The sequence below is a fragment of the Centroberyx gerrardi genome, chromosome 18 (genome assembly GCF_048128805.1).
Source record: "Centroberyx gerrardi isolate f3 chromosome 18, fCenGer3.hap1.cur.20231027, whole genome shotgun sequence".
Classification (NCBI taxonomy): domain Eukaryota; kingdom Metazoa; phylum Chordata; class Actinopteri; order Beryciformes; family Berycidae; genus Centroberyx; species Centroberyx gerrardi.
Window position 1 is genome coordinate 20226081 of NC_136014.1, and position 23408 is coordinate 20249488.

General features: G+C 40.3%; 1 protein-coding gene across 1 annotated transcript; it reads right to left on the bottom strand.

Annotated features, from left to right (window-relative positions):
• Nucleotides 1-645: 645 nt before the first annotated feature.
• Nucleotides 646-5015, bottom strand: pnocb (prepronociceptin b). Its single transcript, XM_071914251.2, has 2 exons — nt 4878-5015; nt 646-1299 (listed from the first exon to the last, which is right to left on the bottom strand). The coding sequence occupies exons 1-2, from the start codon at nt 5013-5015 to the stop codon at nt 646-648; spliced, it is 792 nt and encodes a 263-aa protein (XP_071770352.1).
• Between the last annotated feature and the right edge of the window lie 18393 nt (nt 5016-23408).

The following is a 23408-nucleotide window of genomic DNA, read 5'->3' on the forward strand; positions in this document are numbered from 1 at the left end:
CACTTCCAATTTGCTCCCAATTGTTTTAGCTCTGATTTGTGGCAAGCTCAGCAATTATGATCGAAGCCACTGAAAAATATTTCTATATTGGTCATTTCATTCCAAAGCTACATATTGCTGCTTTAAAAGGGGAAACGTATATATCCATTTCATCTGAGCTGGACATAACCAGCAATAGCTCTCATAACATGAACTACAGAGTGCAAAAAACTGCTGAAACAATAACTTAAGTCCCATCCACACACATGCTTGAAAGTGCATTTATCATAATCTTAAGTGTCAGACCCCCAGGTTTCACCTCTGGTGAACAAACTTGTGCTGAACCACTTTTCCAATCTCATTTGGCCCCTCTTATTATACCGACACACAAAAATATTCAATTGCACTTATCTAGTTTCTTTTATTTCACAGAATGGCATGTAAATATGCTTAAGAAGGACATTATGGTCAAAACATTCCTTGTTACTTATAGACACAAAGAGAGGTGCAGCGAAATGGCATACTGTGTTCTTCATATGATGATAACGTCACAGTTCAAATTTGAGTGAGCTGCTGAAAACATGATTGGCTGAGGTAACTGGGGCAGGACTCTGTGAGAGCAGCCCAGCACAGGAGGAGGGTTTCGGGTTTCACTACAGAAATACATTACAGTTGGTTTTGCCTCCAAACCCCGGCAGCAGGGACGCTGTTGAACCTCCCACTGCGACTGCTCCTCATCCCCAGGTACTGCCTCAGCAGCTGGTTCACCCGTTTCTGACTGTTCCATTTGCGGGCAGATTTCCGGATGCCTATGAACCCACCATAGCGCTTCTGCAGGGGCCTCGCCGGCGAGCCAATCAGCTTCCTGTATCCATGGCGACCCCTCAGGAAGCCACCAAAGCGTTTGGATAAGTCGATGGCTTCTGAGTCCTCACCCTCATCCTCCTCTAGCTGGCTGTCCCTCGTTGCTTCCCTCTCCTCCCTCGCCTTCCTCTCTTCGTCCTCCAGACCGAGATCCAGACCCCGCAGGCCCTCCTCCTCTTCAGCGGATCCCAGCAGCGATGAGTCATACTGGGCACTGCGTTGCTTGAAGGGAGCCTCATTCTGACCCCTATCCTGGAAGCGCTCCGCTGCAGCAGCTTGCAGCAGTTCACCATCAGAGTCCAGGTCAAATGGGGTCAGATCCAGCTCCTCCACTGTTCTCTTGGACAGAGCGCCTCCCGCAGGAAGTGAAGGATACTGCGACAGCTTGACGGCACGATTACACAGCTCCCAGGTGAGGGAGGAGGAGACGTGACCCTCACATTCCAGCAGACACACCTGCAGAGGGAGAGGAGACAGGGGGGTGTTACGGTAGATACATGCTACAAGATTTCATGAAAATTTCTTTGAATAACTTATTAATTCAAAAGATCCCAAATCATTGTGCTGCAAGAAATGATCTGTGAAAAACATTCCTAAATTTCTGTGAGATAATTGAGCTAAATCTGTTCAAAATCCCATAGTGTGACTTTTGGTGATGATGAAACTATGTGTTTTATTAATGCTAAAGGGAGACAGTTTGAACATTGCAGTTTCCAGTGGCAGCCATGTTAGCTCCAAAATCATGTTCCATAGGTAGCAATAGCTGAACCTCTTCTAGTTGATTTTGAGATTATGTTATGTTACTATGGCAATGGGAAGACATTAACACATATTTACAGCTAACATTAGTTCCAGCAACATAGTGTAGTGCAACTTTCAAGCCTCATTTGTCCTTGAGCTTCACTCATGAAAAATGACACAAAGCACAATAATACAGTCCATGAAACAGAATAAGATCCCCATCAAATCACCCATAGAAAACAAATGAAGATTCCCGGACACAAAATTCACCTCTGCTGCGTCTTTTATTTTGTCATTTGTTTTCTAAGAGTGTTAATACTGCAATACCAACTTTCAGACCCAGGCTGAGAAAACAGTCTGTGACCTGGATGGTCTGCGTGTCGTGGAATTTAATGGGTCTTGTCCCTGCTGTGTTCAGCATATATGAAAGGTTATGCGCCAGCATGAGATGTCCATCATTTGATAAATGTGACATCTACTCCTTCAAACTGATTGACAGCACAAAATTGAAACAAATTACGGTACGTTTTGAAGGACAGCAGGTAAATTAAGTCTTTTGTTGTCAAAATGATCAAGTTTTTTCAGACTGGTTCGTGTACATTTTTGAGATATTGAATGGCGAACTTATGGTAATGACTTTATTTTCTCCTCTAAAATACAAATAGTGTTTTGGAAATGAAATCTTCATATGGAGTGAACTGCTGGCAGTGCTGAGCCTGTGATTCAGTGTGCGGTTTTAATAACCTTGATGCCTCCTGCCAGAAGCCTCTCGATAAGTTTACCAGCATGAAGGCAAAGGCAAATGAAGTGAAGGCATAACATAACCTGGCAAAAGTCTCCCCATCAATGACTATAAGGGAACCAAATGATCCATAAAAGGTAAAAGAGTGTACAACCAGGACAGAAACCCATAAAGGTGGAACCATTATGGTGTTATGCGTTTACTTTGTGCATCTCCTGCCAAAAAAAGGAACATTTGAGCAGCACAACAGCATGTTTCATGGTCTTTGGTCGAAACACTTTAACAGCAAGTTTTATTCTACATGATAACTATTTTTCCCTAAATATGTAACCTGTTGACTCCTGTTCACTTAACTGAGGCAAAATTTAGCTTCTATACACTTCCAACTAAAAAAACAACCCAAAAAATAAACATGGAGCATGAGTTTTCCAATGAAAATATACCTGGAAATACAACTCTAGTTCATGTTGGAACTAAATAGAGACTTGAATGCATCCACAACCAACTCTCTTAAGCTCCAGAGCCCTGTGAGTTAAATCTCGGTTTGAGGTAAGAAGCAAATCCCATTTACTCCTCAAATCTCGCTCAAATGAGATAAATTGCATTGTTATCGAAAAACCTGCTCACATCAAAGGAATGAGAGGAGAGGGAGTTCCGCCGTGAATCTATCAACGGAAATTAATTATCCGTCGTAAATGAAATGAGCACACCAGGGGATTCTCCACGTCAGATCAATGGAGCAATCTGAAGGAGTTTATGAGTAAGAGGTGGTGTGTGTGTGTGTGTACTTGTATTTCTATACTTGTGAGGACCAAATATCCTCGCTTAGGCTTGGGTTAAGATTAAAATTTGGATTAAGATTAGGTTAGGTTAAGGTAAGAGATAAGGTCAGGCATTTAGTTTAGAGTGAGTTAGGATTAGGTCAAGCCCACCATAATTAGTCAAAACCACCATAATCAAGTCCAATTCAAGTGCAAGACCAGGTCCAATCGAGTCCGAGCCCAAAAGGGCTCGAAACCAATTCAAAACCGAGTCCTGAACAAACCGCATGCTACTCAAGTCCAAAACAGAAATAAGCAATAAACAGGGTATATGTCTGTCTAAATGCAAAAATGACACTTAAGGTGTTACTTCATTTTCTCTGGATGAACAGATATAGATTTGCCTGCAAAGGAGTTCTACATGACACCCTTCAGCATCCATTGGCATGGAGGAAAAGTGCATTGGAATGCATGTAGCTAGCCATTTTGTTGGCGATCAGGTGGAAAAAAGCATGTTGTGCATCTTTTAAAAAAACATAAATATGCTAAGAAAAAGTCGAGTCAGGCAAAACAAGAATTGAGTTGACATCCAATAGGGGCCAAGACCAAGACAAGTCCAAGTTCACAGAAAAGTGGACTCAAGTCTGAACTCAAGTAGCTCTGGTGTGTGTGTGTGCACCTATGTGTGTGTGTCCCTCCCTGAATGCATCTGTGGGTCCTGCCTTTATAACAAACACTGTGGCCTTATGCACTCTCTCAGTCTGGAGTGAGAAACAATGGAATTGCTCAGCGGATTCCATCTGTGCCTCAATGGGAAGCCGGCTAACACAATGAGAAGCTGATAAAATGTGTCAGTCACCGTTGCGAGCCTGGGCTGATGATACTGAGCAGCAGTCAATTACATAGTTCTATTACCACTTTCCAAAAGGTCCCAGCTGTCTTTCTCTGCATCATTATCAGCTAAATTAGCCGTCCCACCGCTATTCACGGACGCCCACAGACTATTTTTACACGGTGACGTGTCTCGGACTGTTTGGAAATGAGTTTCTGTGCTGTGCTGAACTTTGGTCGAGTTCAGAGAGCATTCACATTCTGTCATTGCAGATGCTCTTAGGTTATTTCATGTTATTGGGAACGAAACGAATCGCTTTTGGGTGAAAATCTTGCAGCCTTTTTTTTGACCACCATGCATCTTAGAGTTTATCCAATGGGTATTGAAAGGGTTTCATCAGACCAAGAATTTTCTCAACCCATAGAGGAGCATGTCATCCATCAATTGAAGTTAAAACATTACCAATGTAGAAGAGATTCTTTCACACACTGCTTCAGACTTGCAGTTAAGACTTTTAATGCAACTTTTGGTCGTCAGGCATAAATTAAATAAATAAAAAACATTACCAAAATTGGTGTTACACGGTTTTCATGGGTCAACAGCGATTAGCACACATTATTCCACCTGACAACAAAAAAAAACTTTGTCTCCCACCTCCACATACATTCACATATGCACACAAACACACAACACGCAGTGCCACCACGCAAACTGTATATAAGGCATTATGCAGATGCTGTTATCGAGAGAGATTTAAAATCATAACTTACGCAGACAATCACAAACACAAACACACCTCTATCAGGGTGTTGAAGGCTTGCTGTAGCTGTGCCCTAACACACACATACACACACACACACACACACACACACACACCACAGTGTTTACAAGGCATTTAGCAGATGCTCTGATCAACAGTGACTCACAATGACTAACAGACAGACACACACATACTCACCATGGTGTTAAAGGCTTGCTGCAGTTGCTGCTGCTGCAGGAGTAGACCACAGGCCACACATTCCCTCTGGCAGTCACTACGTCCGGGGGTGAAGAGACATGCCAGCAGCACCACCAGGCACCAGAGAGGGGACTTCATCGCTCAGCACGCCCAGACAGGCAGGGAGGAGGCGCGGGGACGAGCGGGAGCCAAGCAGGTGGAAGAGGCGTGGAGAGGAGAGTCTAAATGGGGGTCGACAGCTGGAGGATCTGGGTTGTAGGGAAATAAAGCCTAGGATCTGGGTCCAACCTGGAAGGAGAAACCAGACAGAGAGACGGGGGAAATTGGGTAAATTTGAATTTATAGGGATCATTAGCTGGAGGATTTGGGCTGTCAGTCAAAGTGCTCGCTTGAGCCAACACTGGGAGATGGACGCTGTGGGAGGGATGTAAAGAACAGGGTTGGGGCCATTCATGAATTAGAATTGAGAATGCATGGTAAATTCCAATTCAATTTCTGCAGTTGGAATTGGAATTGGAATTGGAATGTCACCCAGCTCTAAGGAAACAGAATGTGAATTGAATTGGAATGACAGGAAACAGAATTGAATTCCATTAAATTTCATGAAATTCCACTTCTAGGAGAGGTTGTCACATTTTATGGTATTCAGTATTGATAATATATAACACTACGTGGAATTTCACAGAATTTCACTGAATTAAATGAATCTGTAGGTTTTTTCCTCAGATGAATTGGAATTGATGAGCTCATTCATGAATTGACCCCATCCCTGGTAGAGAGAGCACAACCTGAAGCAATAAATGATAGAGGAACAAGCAGAGGAAATGTGTTTATTCTAATTGGTAAGAATTATCAACTGCAGGCTGGAGGTTTAGAGGTGGTGGTAGAGTGTTGGAGCACCAATGGAAATCATCTGACACAGTTGGTGGAATGTGTTTCCAACTTGAAGCCAAGCCTTGGTGGTTGTAGAGATCAGCCATACGACATTGGTTCAAGCCCTGTGTCAGCAAGTACCCACTCTGTGTCCTTGAGCAAGATACTTTTCCCTACAGGGATCTATAAAGTATTACATTATAAGATAAGATAAGATAAGATAAGATAAGATTGCACTTTATTGATCCCCTGGGGGAAATTCAGGAAGTCACTGCTGTTAACAAGGCTAACAAGCTAATAACAAGGTAGAAATAAGAGAAGGAGTAAATGTGTAAAAGTTAGAAGAAAGAGGTTAAGTGGTGATGGAAAGCTATAAGTCTTTATGGCTGTAGAGATGTGTAGCATGGAAATGACTGGTAGAAGTATTTAACCTGATGGGAGATGCAAGAGAGGGAAAAGGAGAAAATAAATGGGTAAATCTGCCACAAAGATGAAGGCCAAGAAAGTAGGAAAGGGGTTTCTAGCTGGGGGTGGAGATTTGGACGACCTGGGGCTAAAGGGTGGAAGTGTGGCAGTGTTAAACAAGAGGACCAACACTGGGGTCAGCAAGTAGTACCTAAGATGTTTGTTCAATTTGAAAGGAAATACAAGGCAGGGAGAAGAAGAGAAAATGTGAAAAGGCCATTTTCCAAAGTATAGCCTATCCTTTCTTTTGAAAGTGAACCATCGCCTGAAGTTCCTCATTCAATATCTCTAAAATATACAAAAACCATATAAAAACATCAAAACATCATACAGTGGGTAGAATCCAGTAGGATCAGTAAATCTAGCGGGATCCACCTCTAGATTATTGTCTTGTTGACCAAGGATTTCTATTTCCTACTGTACACTCCTTGAATAAGTATCATGCTTTATTTTCATTTTGTATCATGTGTATATTCCAACTTGTAAGAATAATCAGCTGGAGGATTTGGGCCATCAACTAGGTGGGAAATGGTAGAGTTTAGGACTGATAATGTCAAATATTGTGGGTGAGATCTGTGTATAAACTGAAGGAAGATAAGTAGACAAGGGATGAGTAAAATCCTGAGCACAAATACCGAAATACAAAACATTTTGGGCTTGAATCAGGTTGCATGGTGTTTGATGCCTGACCCCAACTACTTGACCCCTATCTCTCCTGTCACTCAATGCTATATCATCTAATAACACAGACAAAACAACCACTCAAAACATCATAGATTGCTTCTCCTCATAGATTGCTGCCTCAGTAGAAACATTTGACATTGTCTCTGCAGATTCATTAATCGAGACCATAACCAAGCTGAAGCTCTCTACCTGTGCCCTTGATAGTGTGCCCACTAAATAAAAGAAGTCTTGAAAATGGTTTGTTGTATTATATTTATCCTTAATCACTGGCATTGTCCCCATCTACTTTAAGAGCACTATTGTTGAACCTCTCCATAACAAACGTACTCTGTATTCTCCCCTAAACAATTACAGAAATAATTAAATATCTAAATAATCATTCTGCATCTAAGATTTTGGTAAAAAAACAAAACAAAACAGTAGTTAACCAATTAGTTTCTTTTATGAGCCGTAATGTTCTCTTTGAGAAATTTAAATCTGGTTTTAGAGCTCCTCATAGCACTGAGACAGCTCCTCTAATGACCTGCTTTTAGTGGCTAATGTTGGAAAATCCTCCCTTTCATTCTTCCAGATTTTAGTGCAGATGTTTTTCTCTTATATGCAGGGTAAGACTCTTTGTCACTATTGGGGAGTCCAGGTCATCTTTGGCAAACGTTACCTGTGGTGTACCTCAGGGGTCTATTCTGGGTCCAATCCTTTTTTTCCATATATAGATTATATAATTCGCAAACATTATATTAGCTTTCATGTCAACTGTACCTCTCTGTAAAGTCATATGAAGCAGTTGGCCATCTTATATGACTGTTTTCTGGATATTTAATTCTAAAACCCTATTTAATAATAATACATTCCCTTCGGTGCTGATGATTGAGTGCCACTTCCAATTCTGAATTGATAAGACAATAATGGAATTGGAATTGACACCAGCATACCAGAGGCTTTGAAATGATCTGTTTCTACAATACGACCTGATTTGTATGCATTAAAGCAAAACTGAAAGAATATTCTGGGGATAAAATGAAGAGGGGCAAAAGATGAAGGTCTACTTGATGTAAATGTAGATGCTATGACATTTCTAAAAATAAAGGTATTTCATGTTTTTATTTCTTCCAAACATTACAATGATGAAAACTGATGTGGTAAGGAATCAAAATGATAAGAGCAATCTGATTGAGAATTGTTGAAATCCAAACAATATCCAACTTTATAGTTGAAAAGCATTTGCTGAAAATGTCACATTGCCTTACCCAAGTCCCCATCTGGTCAAGTGGAATTCACACTCATATTGTTTGGGTAGGTCGGGGTGAATCGGGGAGAGAGGTGATGAGGAAAGAGGCAAGTGGCAGAAGGTACAGCCTCCTGCTTCAGTGGCAACGCAATAATCCCATAGTAAGGACATCGTATTGATGAGAGCGAATGAAAATCTTTGAGAATGGACAGTGTGAGTGTCATATTGATGGGCGTACGTAAGAGAAAATAAATAAATAAGTAAAAACTAGCTCCCCGTGACCATTACCACTTTACCACATTACCAGTCTTAGTCAATAGCATATGAAACAGGTCATGTGTGACTCAGGCCCATTGGGGAATATATAAATGACTTTATGGGAAATCATTAAAGGGACCTGTTTGTTTGCCTTGCTGAAATGTTTTGTGCAATGATCATTTGCAAGCCTGCTGACTAAGGCCATTTTATGTTATGTTCTCCCTTAAGTGGCCCTTACCAAGTGAGTACAACAAATGAGTAGACAAACAGAGTGTAAGTGATGGCATATGTTCTGGAGGCTTGGATATGTATATAGTGTTAAAAAAAAATAGAGCTTGCACACATTAATATGCTATCAGGGTGTATTAATCAATTGACTTTAGCCTCATTATTTGTGTCATGTCAGGCACAAATAATGAACAAAGAAAAGCAAGTCCTGCCCTTTTTCATGTACTGTTAGCTTAGCTTGATAACAATGGATGTCCATTTGTTTACCTGTACACATTCAGAGGTTCATATTAGCACATTTTGCTTTAGTCCTTTAACCACACAATGAGGGAACAGTATCACATTTCTGAGGTATAACAGTCTACTATAAGTATCCTATAGAAAGCCTGTATCTCCACAATGCTAGTTTTGCAGGAATTGAACACTTTTTTGATTTTCCAATTGACAGCCATGTGGTTTTTGTCAGTTAAAATTGCTGTTTATTAGTGGTTTACCTTGGTCTGGGGTGGCAAGGCAGCCTACTCTGACTCTGTCATATAACAGAAAGATCCCCAACAGGCAATGTGTCCATCAAGTGTCATGTGTCCTGCCTAAGTGTCTTTAGCAAGACACCGAACCCTACCTGCTCTCTCCTTTTATAAAGAGTCAGCTAAATGCCCAAAACATAAAAATGTTTCAGGATCATGACACATTTTCTACACTTGGGAGACTACGTCAACTCTCGGCTGCAGGAAAAAAATGCTGAAATTGCAAATACAACGTTTCTTCAGGACACTCACTCTAACCCATATCAGAAGTGAATCAGAAAGTGAAGTTGCTTAGGTGTTTCTACTTCTGTACGGTGCTCAGGAGTGGCCACAGCAGAAAAAATATGTATTTCAAGGCTATAATTTACTACAGTGAAGGCAAAAAATGGTGCCATACATGCATGAGACAGACCTCTTGCCCTCATTATGATTAATTTAAGTGCACAAGCTACATATTGTTCTCTCGTTTTGGTTCATTCAGGCCGTCACTTTCATTATTGTGTACACACAATTTCATCATTAGTGCAAACAAATCAACACATGCCCACAATTTAAAATGTGTGCATGTTTTGGTAAAGCTTTGGCTCGATTTAGCTTTTTCAGCAAGTTTCAAACTGATTTCACCCACTTGCCATTATTAGTTGAATTGCATTGATTTATTTCGTTTGACTAGCCTGATATTGTGTTGAATAAAGATGTATTTAGCTGAATCAGGCTTTTGATAAGGTGTAATGGAGAGAGATTTGTTATTCAAGTTTTACTTAAGGTAAAAAAGCTCAAGGGATGAGTTATCGAGGCGCTGCCTGGTGACAACATTTGTTGTTAGTAAGACACAATTGACAAAGATATTGAGAGTTAATGGGCTACACCGCCATCAATATGCAGACTTGAGATGTTCCAGACTCCATAGTCAATTGGTTGCAATGGATTTGTATCGGTTAACACTCAGAGCTTCTCAACAGCATGACTCACAGAAGAGGAGAGGCTGCAGGAGAAGAGAATTATAGGAGATGTGCAAAAAAGTCGCACCTAAGAAATACAAATTATACTGCTAAATTTTAATGCAAATTTTACTTCCTTTTATTTATTTGATACTGCTCATTACAGAACAGACTTGTAGAAAATGTTTTGTTTTTTGTTTTTTTGGGGGGGGGCATCTTTGCCTTTTCGTTTATTATTAGACAGTTCAAAGTAGAGAGAGACAGGAACAATTGGGAGAGAGGGGGATGATATGTGACAAAGGTCCTGGGCTGGATTCAAACCCAGGACATCATTACCACTGAGCCACCAGGACACCCCAATGATCTATACCATAACGTGATGAAGTTTGATAATATCCAGGTACAGAGGAGCGATTCCAGTGAAGTGGCTCATGCAAAACTAACTGAGTAGAGTTTGACTGTTGAAAACTACAGTGATGAGGTTACAACTTCATAGTAATAATGCAGAGGACTCTCATCACTGTAATATAAGTGAAGGTGTTAAGATGGCCTGTAATATTATAAGATTGGTTAATAGTTTGTAAAATGGTAGATCATTTACGCATTCAATTCTTAATTTAATGAGAATGTACTGCAGTAATCTTATTACAAATATGGTAACTGTTATTGGTCACAGTTACTGTAACTGGATCACTGAAAAACATGTTCAAATGGCATTATGATTGTGTAATTATTACCTTATTATGAATGTAAGTAGTCACTTTGCAGTGAAGATTAGAATTAAACAGGTAATCGGTAATTTGTAATGGTTTACATTTTGAAATTAACCATCCAAACCTTGGTTATCACACTTTCCTTGGCATGCATGGATTACCAAATGGGCATGTCAACATAGGAGCTCCAGACCCAAAAGAGTCATGATTTTGCCATACCTCAATAAGTTCAAATTGAGTATGTGCCCATGACATTGGTGATGCTTTGAGCTATGAACCCACACACTCCTCTCTCTGCGCTGCTGTATCATTTGGTAATGATTCAGTGCCCCGCTGATATTGCCAGTGGTCTTTTTTAGCCACCTTTGCATATAAATTTGCATACTATTTCAGCTATCTTCAATATTCACTATCGTTTGCATAATCTATCTGACAGGGCAGGCACTTGACTGGGTGAATACTTGAAGGAACAAGGATGAAGTGGTGATCTCTGGGAAGGGAGGCCCCTGCAGACCATGCTGTCCCCCGGGCACCGAGGCAGAATAATCCATCCATGAGTCTGGGAACTCATTACAGGAAGAGTTTCGTTTCAAAATAGCAAATGTCCACCATTTGCAAAAAGAAAATGACACTTTTTCCTACTAAACGAATGCTGGCATGAAAGCAAGACTCAAAACAGAATATAATGATGGTTCGAGGTCCTTGAAATTTTACATGAGTACTTCCATTTTAGAGAATTGTATACTTTTATCCCATTATATTTCAAAACAAACACCTGTTTTATACCCTCATTAGATTTAACTAACCCCCTGGTGCCACATATCATCAAGATAAAATGTTTTTTCCTTTGAACCAAACAGGAAGCAATCAGAGCGAGCATAAATGGACCGCTGACAGCTTTGGCTTCATGTAGGTTAGCGCCTCAATGACGGAAAGCTTCCCAGCGCTGCAGCACACGGTATCAAGAACATATACTTTTACTTTTGTTATCTGAGTACATTTTACATCAGAGCCTTAAATAAACATGAGCAGAAAACTCTAGAGTTGCACCAGTTTACTTTCTACTCAAGTAAAGTAAACTTTTTCTGTTTCTGACCAAAGAAAAGGAGTGAAAGCAGCCTGTACATCGAGCACCGAGTTGCAAAGTGAAGTATATTAATATAACTCATTGACAGCGGGTAACGGTGGTATAAATTAGCACGGGTGGCTTTAATGAAGGGTGGAGAGGGGGCCAAGGTGTCATGAATGTGAGCGGAGAAGAAGAAACGCTCCACGCTCGTCTCTGACAAAGCTCTGACTCACTCTATCTCATCCATTAGTCGCCTGCATGAAGCCGAGACGCACAAAGGAGCCTGCTAATGCATAGATAACCCAGGGGTCTCTCTCTCTCGCTGTTTCTTCCTCGAGCCCCTCTCTCTCATCCACTGTCTTGTTCTCATTGCTCTGTTTTTACCTCAACACTCTCCCTTCCTTCCTTCACTCCTCTTCCACTGTCTCTCCTCCTCCCTTCTCTCTCTCTCTCTCTCTTTCCCTATCTGTGAAATATGGGTGAGATCTTTTATCTTTCCAGGATAAGGATATTATATTGCTGAGGTTTCCTGTCACTTACAGTGGTGTGTAGATCTTTACTCCCCTTCATTAAGGCCAAGCTGAACATTAATAAGAAACAGGCCATTCTTAGGAGCCTTGGAAGATGGATGGCATGATGGTGTTAAGATGTGGTCACTTTGAAGCAGGGAAATGATTAAAATTCCCATTCTACCCATTAAATCTCACGGGCCATTAATGATTCTTGATTAATTCTTTATAACTTGAAGAGATTAATGAGTGTTTTATCACCTCAAACTCAGTAATTGCTTGTTCAAAATGTGTTGATCTGAGATAATGGGCCAATAAAGTGCAGTTTAGTGTGTGGATAGAAAGTGCAGAAAGACAAAGCCAGGTCTAATAATATGATTTCAAAAATTCACAGTTTTTGCAGTTGGGTCCTGGCACATCTTTCTGGATGAAAGAGCCTGAAATCAATACGGTCAACCTCTATATTTTCAGACTAAGTTTGGAAAACACAAGAAACAAGATAGGTCTTTCACTTGAGTCTGCAGTTAAATCTCAGGAGAAATGAATTTATATACTGTCATTGTTGTGATTCTAGATTTTGATTACATTAGTGAGAAACTTCTGTCAGTTACGAATCAGACAGCCATGTTGGTGCTCTTTCTATATCCTTCTCCTGGCTCAGTCATGGCCCCATGTCACAACAATTCATGGTTTCCTCTATCAACAACGTTTTCTGTCAGTCATATCCACAGCACAGCGGCATTGTAAGCAGATGCAGCTTTTTTATTTGTTTTATTTATGTATTTAGCCTTTATTTAACCAAGTCAGTCCCATTTTTCAAAGGAAATCTGGCCAGGAAGCAGCATCAAGACAAGCCAAAAACAGTGAACAAAAACAGAACACAGTCAAAATCAGACTTTTCACCAATTCAATTGTGATCTTAAGGACAGAGTAGCTTGGGTTAATAACAAACTAGGTTTAGGATAAACTCAGTGGTAATTCAGTGTCACAGGCTGTCTTGGGTCAGTGGGCTGCAGAGTACAGTACAACCATGTACTTGTAACACTGTGGGTTCGAGTCCAGCTCACGACCACTGGATGGCTTCCCCTCCCTCCCCCTTCTTATCTCTCACCTTCAGCTTTGTACTATCTAATGTGCAGTGTTTGGAAAAGTTACTTTTAAAAGTAATTTGTTAATTTACATTTGTTCCTTATCTTAAAAAGTAACTCCTTATAGTACAAAGCTACGCTTTATTAAAAGTAACTCACTGGAGTACTTTTGCGTACCCGTTTCATTGAACCTGCTGTAGCAATATGGCTTGTGCTGCCAACTTGCTTATAATTGTTTAAAAAAATGCAATGCAAGACTACTGCTCTCTTTTTAATACAGTAAGCCAATATCATCTGAATCAAGCACTCTTTTGCATTTTTTCAATTAGCAGCATGTTGTCTGCATGAGATGCCACAGGATTTATAAAGGATCATTTTTTCTACTTTTCAAAAAAATAAAAAGCTGAGTAACACCCTCCATTACCCCCAACACTGCCAGTGAAGCAGAAATGTAAGATAAATAATTTTAACTGCTACTACTACTACTACTACCACTAGTACTACTGCTAGTACTACTACCACTGCCATTACAACTACTAATAATAACAACATTGCAAAGCACTGTTCACCTTGTATGAGTTATGTTGAAATGGTCATGCTCATGCATCCTAAACCATTTAGTCTAAACTCAGGCTCGCTGAAACATATTAGGGCTCATCAAGCGGTGACTCATCAGGCCCGCCTGTCGAGCCAGGATACCCTTGATAGATCACTAATTGCCTGTGATAAAATCATACTCAGTAAACTAATTTAAAACTCCAACATAATGTGATGATTTTCAAATTACTTTTTGGTTACTCTGCTTCCAAAACCGTAGGGTGTTCAATTAAGAATTTATTCCAATTTACACACTGTAATTCAAATAGTGTTTCTATCATCTACAACCAGCAGGTGCCATTATTTTAAGATGTGTTCAACTGCTTGTGTCTGTAATATCACAATGATTCTTCCCCTTCAAGTACTTTTCATGCTGATCTGTTATTTCATTAGTGTGTTTTTGTTAATGATTGCCCTGGTTAGTCTCCAAAAAAAAAAAACAACCTAAGTAAATCACACAGAAGTCCAAGAAATACCACAGGGATTATAGAATATCAGTGACATCAGCATCAGATATTGTATTGATTACACATCTACTCCTGTCATAACATTGATAACAAGTTACTTTTCCAAAAACCTTCAGTTTGTAGGGGATTTACACATGGAGTCAGAGGATCATCTGTCACAACAAACTAAATCCAGCCTGTCGGACCAGAGATAAACAGTGTGTGACTCAGTGGAGAGGTAAACGGTGTGTTTGCCGTTGTGCCCTTCCTCGCAGGAGGGGAATCTGAAATGACTAATCTGAGAGAATGTGCTTAATCCGATTTGGACGTGTCTGCCGTCTCGCTCTCCTCGCTCTCTGGAACTACAGCCACAACCTGATTAGATCACCGGGCGGTAAATGGCGGGCTGCTGCGCGCCTGTTTCACGACTGCACCTATTACCTGTCCCATTACTGCGTGATCCCGCCGAGCTATCATCCAGGTGCGGCCATTGTCACTCAGCAGCAGAGCGCCAAAGTGACAGATTATGAGGAGAATCGCGGGGGAAAACAGTCAAGGTTAGGGAGAAGAGTAAAAAGGGCGTGGAGGTCATGATGATATGTGCAACTAAACTTGAGGATGAAGCGGAGAGGAGTCTGATAACGTGTGATTACACGGAATTGGGACTCTGTTTCTATCTCTCTCTCTCTCTTTATCTCTATATTTTTTGGTTCTTTCTTTACTCTCTCTCTCTGTGTGCAGGAAGCATCACAAGTCCTGCTGTTGGACAACCATTGTGCCTTAATCATGTATTGCCTTTATTCTCTTTAAATCCTCCTATCTTATGAAGATTACAGCACCCCCCTCGCACACACACAAATTAAGCAGAAATATGATAAACCACAGCGTTTGTTCTCTCCTCGTATCCCGCATAGATTAAAACACTCGCACACACACACACACACACGCAGATGGAAGTGGAAACATGATACTCTCTATATTCATATTTGGTTTCTTTCGAGGCAGCATCATATCAGATCAACTGAGCGTATCATTACTATTGTTTTCATCCATTGTACTCGCAGGGTTTCTTTAATTGGGAACACATTTACGCCTTAGGGTAGACATTCAGCTGGGTGATGTCTGCTCTGCAATCACTCCCAGGATTATGATACGTCCTTCACAGGGGGCGCTTAGCGAATCACACTAACAATCATCTCATTCGGTCTCCATGAGGCCGCTTTAATAGCACAAAATAATATCCTCCAAGTGTATTTCATCCTGGTTAATAGCACACCAGGAGAGAAGTAAAGAGAAGAAGAGGCACTGGCTGTCAGCACCAGTTATACTGATAAACTGTCACACAGGCAGGAGCTGCTGATACAGGATTAGTTGGATGTACTTAAGGACTCTCTTGGAAAAAAGGCGTATAAAAAGAAAAATGGGTAGACAGTGTTCAATATCATATGTCTATTCAGTGATTGGCATAATTAAATCGAAATTGATTTATATAGACTTGAATGCCACTGCCAAGAGGTACGGTGGTAGTTGAGGTTGGTGTGTGTGTGTGTGTGTGTGTGTGAGAAAGCCCACCCACCATGCATGTGTTAAAAAGTAACTATATTGATAGTTCTATATGCATCCTACACAGTATCTGCACATCCTTGGTGTCATGCAGAACCCTTTTAGCTCAAATTATCCCTTTTTCTAGTATATTTTTCTAGTATCTATAGAGCTGACATTGTCTCCCATGTGTAGAAAATTTCTGATGACCCTGAAACCGAACAAAACCGCTGAAGATGCATCGCTAAAAAGTTGATAAAAGTCAAAAAGGTCCTGCTGTCAATGGTAAATCAGCTGCTGACTTTTGGAAAACAAAGGTTTTATAGCAGAACAGGGATGCTACACCCTCACTGATGCACTCCAGCCTGCACTGTTACCACCGGCCCAGACTGGAGCTGATGCTGCTGCCTGCAGATTCTGCAGTGTGTTAGGCAGCTGACATGGTGTCATCATTGATCTGGTTTCTGTTAAACTGCGTTGACACCTGCACAAATCCATTGGACATGGAGCCAGGGGAAAGCAATCTACCGCAGCCAGGCAAGCCACCTTACTTTTACCAAGATGAGGACAGTGAGACTGAAGAAAATGATGAAATGCAAACTTAAATTTGCATGGGGGCAACAGACATGGGAATAGTGTGTAAGCTAACTTTTCTATTCTTATTGCTCAATAAATCTCTCTTACTGAATTATTCTCTGATCTTAGGAAAGACACTAGTGAGACTTGTATATGTAAAACACTCATAAAGCACTCATAAATTAATATTAAAAGCAAGGCCAAAAATCTTGTAAACAGTGTAATTGATTCAATCTTGGTGTAGGCAGCAGAAATCATGAAAGCTATTGCAGCTGATTACAGTGAGAATGTTTGTGATATATTGGCAAAGAAACTGACCTGGTTTTAACAGGATTTAACTAATACATTGCCAACTGAAATCATGACATTCTTTGCCTATAAAATGGGGTATGATTAGATTTGAACTAAATTTAGATTTAGATTTAGAAGAACTACTAGATTTAGAAAATGGACCTGTCAATCATTTATTTTAAGGGTTCTAAATAACAGCCAATGAAAGGCTGGTTTTGCGACTATATGTTATAAAATTTCACATAAAATTAATACTGATGAGTTGTTGACTCTAACTCTAATTCTTCAAGTTACTTGAATACATTTCCAATTGTTGTGATACTGCAGCAGAGATATTCCCCCAAAAGACTGCATCATTTTTTCTCTGTGCTAGAATAAACCTTGCTATAAACCTAGTTTGTTCTTCATTAAAACATTTACACAATGTTGAGTCATTATCTGTTAACGGCACGTTAATCACTCATTTTCTCCCCTATCTACATGAGTATTCTCTTTACTGATAATGAGAAAAGATTGTGCGCATTCATTACTATTATCATTGAAATCATCATTATCATGTGCTTAGCATAATAACTGTACTCAGCCGACTCCGTTATTGAGTTTTTTCCTACATTGTCTTGTTAGGCTGACACATTGGAGCTGGTTTGAGATGAAAAAAATAGCTTTTGTCAATGTTTCTTTAAAGTTTTCTTCTTATTTATTTACACAAAATACTTCATAATCAATATAAAGACCAAATCACAAATACGCCTCTTGGCCATAGTGTACAGCTCATTGACATTCATTGATTTTAGCTAATGCCCCATGATTGTTTGTTTATATATACTATCTATTAAGTAAATTAACAGTTAGGGTCACTAAACACAAAATCAGTTCGGTTAATTCAATTTCTCTTTCTTCTCTAAAGTAACTAAAAAAATCTTTTAAAATGTATTTATATATAAGCATTTTTATATTAGATCCCATATAAATATATATTTTTTTTATTATATATTAATTTATATGTCCTATTTGTGTTGCGGCACACAACCAACGCAACTGCACCGGAGTAAATTAGAGTCAAGTGCGCCTTCATCAATTACGAAGTGCAGCTGAATGGTAACTACTATCTCAGCACGATCTGGGACTTTCTCCTTGTTAATTAAGTAGTGATCAGGTGCTGTGTGGTTACTGCTGATGGTGACAGTAGTACTGTCAGAGCCACAGGGAGACGAACAGAGTAATGGAAAAAAAAACACAGATTATTCCAGGTGAGAAGGGTTATTTAAAGAATCACTTCGGAGAGGTCCAAATCAAAGTGCCAGAAAAGAGATAAAACAAAGAGAGTAAAAAAAAAGGGAACCAGAGAGTGAGAATCCTAACAAGGAGCGGACAGCATATACAACAATACAACAATATTCCCTCAGGATCCATTAGTCAAGGTCCAGGCTTAATAGGGACAACAAGTCCTTTCCTAATTAACTATTTTCTTATGCCTGAACAAGTGTCTTTTCTCATCTCTTATTCATTTGAAGCAAACCACAGAACCCACACGCTCTGCAGATAACACACATTTCAGCACTTTCTTACCTGTATCTGTGACGTAAATCTACTCTCTCAGAGTCCTTCCTCTATGGCTGCAGGAGAGTTAGGTGGCTCAGCTTGTATCCTTAGGCTAGGGGTTTCAACAACTGAACGCATGCCTCCTCTGAGGCTTCTTATAATGGCACACCCCTTCCCTCCTGGCTCAACCCTCCAGTTCTCCCCCCCTCCCTTCCCCTGTATATCACCATTCACATCACCCATAGAGGAGAGGTAGAGAGGGGTGGTTCCCCCTTCTCTGTTACGCACAAGTCGGACAGACACACAAACCGTGGCCCGCGGTGACGTATGAGACATTGCCTACGCCACCATTTTCGTCTCCATTGAGCCAGCTAATGGGGCTCTAAAAATACGCATCATCCACCGTGAGATTCATCCAGAAACCCAATGTCTAAGGTTTCCATAAAACCCACAACCTAACCGTCAACCTGCAGCCAAGGTCAGGCTAAGAAAACAACAGCGGTTTGAATCAAACATGCAAGTAGAATACAATACAATCACTGGTCAATAAGCTTGTTTGTGCTGGAGCAGGGGAAAGCAAGGAGGGGTTTTTTTTTGTTCTTGGTGATGCTTCTCAACACCTGAAACAGAGAGCTTACCCTCTCTGTGTTAAAGAATAAACACTCCAGAGCAGCGCAATCAATGAGATCCAGTACGCAGCCTGGGTCTGCAGACAGGAGGACAGTATGAGTCATGCAAGAGATTTGGGGATGGAAAACAAAAACCTGTCCCAAGGTACAGAGGGCTCTCCCTGTAGGCTGTGGTGTAAAACACATGTTTAGTATTGGCCAGGGTCATGGTCGTGGTGATGATGATGATGATGAAGAGGAGGAGGAGGAGGAGGAGGAGGAAATTGAGAATAGGGATGATAAGGAGGATGAAAATGAGGCCGATGAGAAACAGGAGAAGGAGGATGAAGATGAGGATGAAAATAGCAGTTATGATGTTGATAATGATGATGATTATCATGATGATGATGATGATGATGATGATGTCAACAAGAAGGAGACCAATGGTGATGAAGAAGAGGAGGAGGAAACCCAGAATAGGGATGATGAGGAGGATGAAAACGAGAAATAGGAGAAGGAGGATGAAGATGAGGATGAAAATACCAGTTACGATGCTGATGGATGATGATGATGATAATGATGACAATGATGATTATGATGATGATGTCAACAAGGAGACCGATGGTGATGAAGAAGAGGAGGAGGAGGAAATTGAGAATAGGAGGATGAAAATGAGAAACAGGAGGAGGATGAAGATGAAGATGAAAATACCAGTTACGATGTTGATGGATGATGATGATGATGATGATGATGATGACAATGTGGACAAGAAGGAGACTGATGGTGATGAAGAAGAGGAGGAAACTGAGAATAGGTATGATGAGGAGGATGAAAATGAGAAACAGGAGAAGGAGGATGAAGATGAGGATGAAAATACCAGTTACAATGTTGGATGAGGATGATGATGATGATGACGATGATGATAGTAATGATGATTTCTGAAATAAAACTAGTATATGTGAAACCCCAATGATGACGACTATCACAACAACGATGATGCTGACAACGAGAATCACAGCAACACCAAAGACCAACTTCTTCCTACCAGAAGTTGCACTTTCCAGCTGAACTTCCTCTTCGTCGCAGGCGTCAGCGGCGCGTCAGCTTCCCGCTAAACTGTGTGGAAGTCGGTGCTGAAACCTGTGTGAGGTCTGATAGTGATGGATGAATCGGGCACCGAGACCGAGCCCTCGGTTCAGTTGAGATAAGGAGCCGGGAAGAACAAGCAGCCGTTGCGAGGCCTGTCTGTCATTGATATCGCTGTTATCCGAGGCCATCCAGTGTACAGAAGCGCTTCCCCTCAGGTGGCTAAGGGGCGCTGATTAACCCGATGACAGACGAGGTCATGCTTACCTAGTGCCACATCACATAAAAAAACCTTTTTTTTTTAAGTGCAATTTTTGGTGTTTATGTTTATAATTGAAGTGTTTGATTTTCCTTTAAATGTCATAACCTTTTTTTCCATTGAAGACTCTGATCCCTGTTACTACTAGAGGCAGCCAAGCAGCACTCCTTTTCTTCTTTTGTTCATTTTATCACATAAAAACCTTTTTTTAAGTCCAGTTTTTGGTGTTTATGTTTTTAATTGAAGTGTTTGATTTTCCTTTAAATGTCATAACCTTAGAGGCAGTGAAATCCAGCGAAAACCCGTTTTGCGAAATTTTGAGGTGGTCAATCTGAATGTTTTTCTCAATTCTTGAAAAGTTGTCTTTTTTGGAGATATGAGCTTTTTTGAGCTTTTTGTCATTCACACGATCTTCAAAATGAATATCAAGTATCAGTTTTTATGCAGGATGCTGTTTTGACGTGCATAGCTAATCCTCAAAACAAAACTATTTCTGGACCAGAGCCCAACCCTTACCAATGTTGAAAAAAAAGTGTTGCTTTCATCATTCAGTAATTCTCTATAAGGATTAGAAACACAAATAATCTTCTATAGAAAATGTATAATTAGTTTCCAAACCATAACAACATTAAAGCTATAGGAATATCACAACGAATAGACCAAAGAGGGTTAATTCATTGCAATATATCTTTTTCCTTGAAGTGGTATACTGAACATCCATTGATTTTTGTCAGTGGAAACAGTAAATAACCTTCATGTCATTGCTTTTCACCTAATCCTATCAGGAATCAAATTATGCTGAATAAAAACCTTTAAAAGATCCAGTCACTGATATAAAGAAACAATGCTTTGGAGTGAGTTTATCAAGATATTTTTTTTTTCACCAAATCCACCATTTGAAGACTTTGACACCTATGTTCTTAGAAAATGATTGCTGCCATGAACGCAAAACTCACCATGAAATAAATATGAAATTATTATCTATCCCAAGACATTTGCCTACAAATACTACAATGTAAGATAATGAAATTATCTATTTTTTTTCCCAATATAGAGCCATAAACATCAGGCAGTTTTTTCCCCAAATTGGAATAAACAGAATTAACCCTACACATTCCACTTTACAGTTCTTTGGTTTCATGGTGTCACAGTGTTACAGGCAGGTTGCGACACCAAGCTATACTTTTTGGTAACTTCCTACAATAGCAAGTAGAGTCAGAATTATTCAAGCCAATTTCTTAGCAGCCAAAGCAGTTTTAGGAATGAAAAAATGCTGACTGGTGACTGGTTGTCATGTTGGCTACCTGCCAAAGTGGTTGGCAGAACCCACAAACAGCCACAACCAAAATTGACCAATATTTGGCTCGTGTCTGGTGTTAATTTCAAGTTGTAATCATATTCCCCTCTCCATCTCACCCAGCCAAGGTATTTTACTGTCCTCCTCAACAATGAAACCCAGCGATGTGGAACCAGGGGGGATCACTGCAGTGGTTTATAGCAGATCAGAGCTGTCAAGATCCAACCAATCATTATTAACAGTGGGGGCCTCAAATTAATTTGGCCTGGAGAAGAATTACATTTCCATCCCAAAAAGCCTCTTAATTTTTTGGAAAAAGAATTACACCTCTGCCCCCAAAAAATCTGCAGCGTCAACCAACAAAAACTCAAGAGAAAGTTACATTTCAGAGACTAAGCATTGAATGAGATTGTATTTCATCTGTTTTTGTACATATTGATCTCATTGCGTAACTGCCTCCACATATATTCTCTTCAGGGCCAGTTGCAGTGCAAAGTTTCTAAAGGGGCATCTGAAACCAGAAAGGCACTTTATCTCTCATGAATTTGGCAGTGATGCAATAGAGAAGTGGTACAATATTCAAACTGTGGATGCGATTCCCCCCCTGATGCCCACCTGTTCCCTTGGAGGAGAGTTTGAAATTTACAGCTTTGATATAAATTTTAAGACATTAGGTTTATAAATTCTCAAAAAAATCAGCCAGACAGAGGGATGGTGGTAGAAAATTTGCTGGAAGACTTTCCCGTGAAAAACTGGCTTACTCTGGGGGAAAATAATGATTTGTGTTTGATGAGTGACTGCTATGAAATTGAGTGTGGGATGCTGAGAAGATGTTTACTGATGTTTACTCTTCCTCTTTGGGAAGCTGAGGATAGACCCATTCAGGATTAAATGCAAGGGGTTTTGACCTCAATCAAGGAAATAATTACAATTGCCCCTCCTGTTGGTGGGCTCAATAATTAGCAAGCAAAGTCCAAGCCCTGACAGAAACACAATTAGTGTGAAAACAGAGGTGATTAAAACTATAATTCTTATTGGACTCATTAACATGTTTTTGGGGTGCTTGGGATGCACTATTGAATTTGTCAAGAAATTCAATTTTGGCTTACCTTGTGGTTCCCCACAAAATATTTCCTAATAAATTCTCGAGCCGCAATGCTTTCTATTATGCTCAATGTGTGCATCCAGATATCTGTCAAAGCCAGTGAGATATGATAATAGAATAGAGGGCATTTGCTTCAAGATAAAAACGAGTGAGGTGTGACTGACTCCATCTTCCTCAAGTAATGAAGAGTATTCATGATTGGCATCACTGATAAGAGCTATGGCTCACAAAAGCACGCACATACACACACACACACACACACACACACACACACACACACACGCACACACACACCCACACCCCCACACACACATGCACTTACACCCACACATACACAAATTTCCAAGCTGCACCTTTCCTTCGCAATGTACTTCAATACAATGAGTCACCATGTTGCCTGTTATATACTATCAGCAGAGCAAACAGCAGAGCAACACACACACACACACACACACACACACACACACACACACACACACACACACATACACGCACACGCACACACACAATGCTATTATTATCTGTCATCACCAGTGTTGCTGCTGCTCCACCAAAAACAGTCGATAACGATGCAGCACCAACATTTTGGGTGTGTGTGT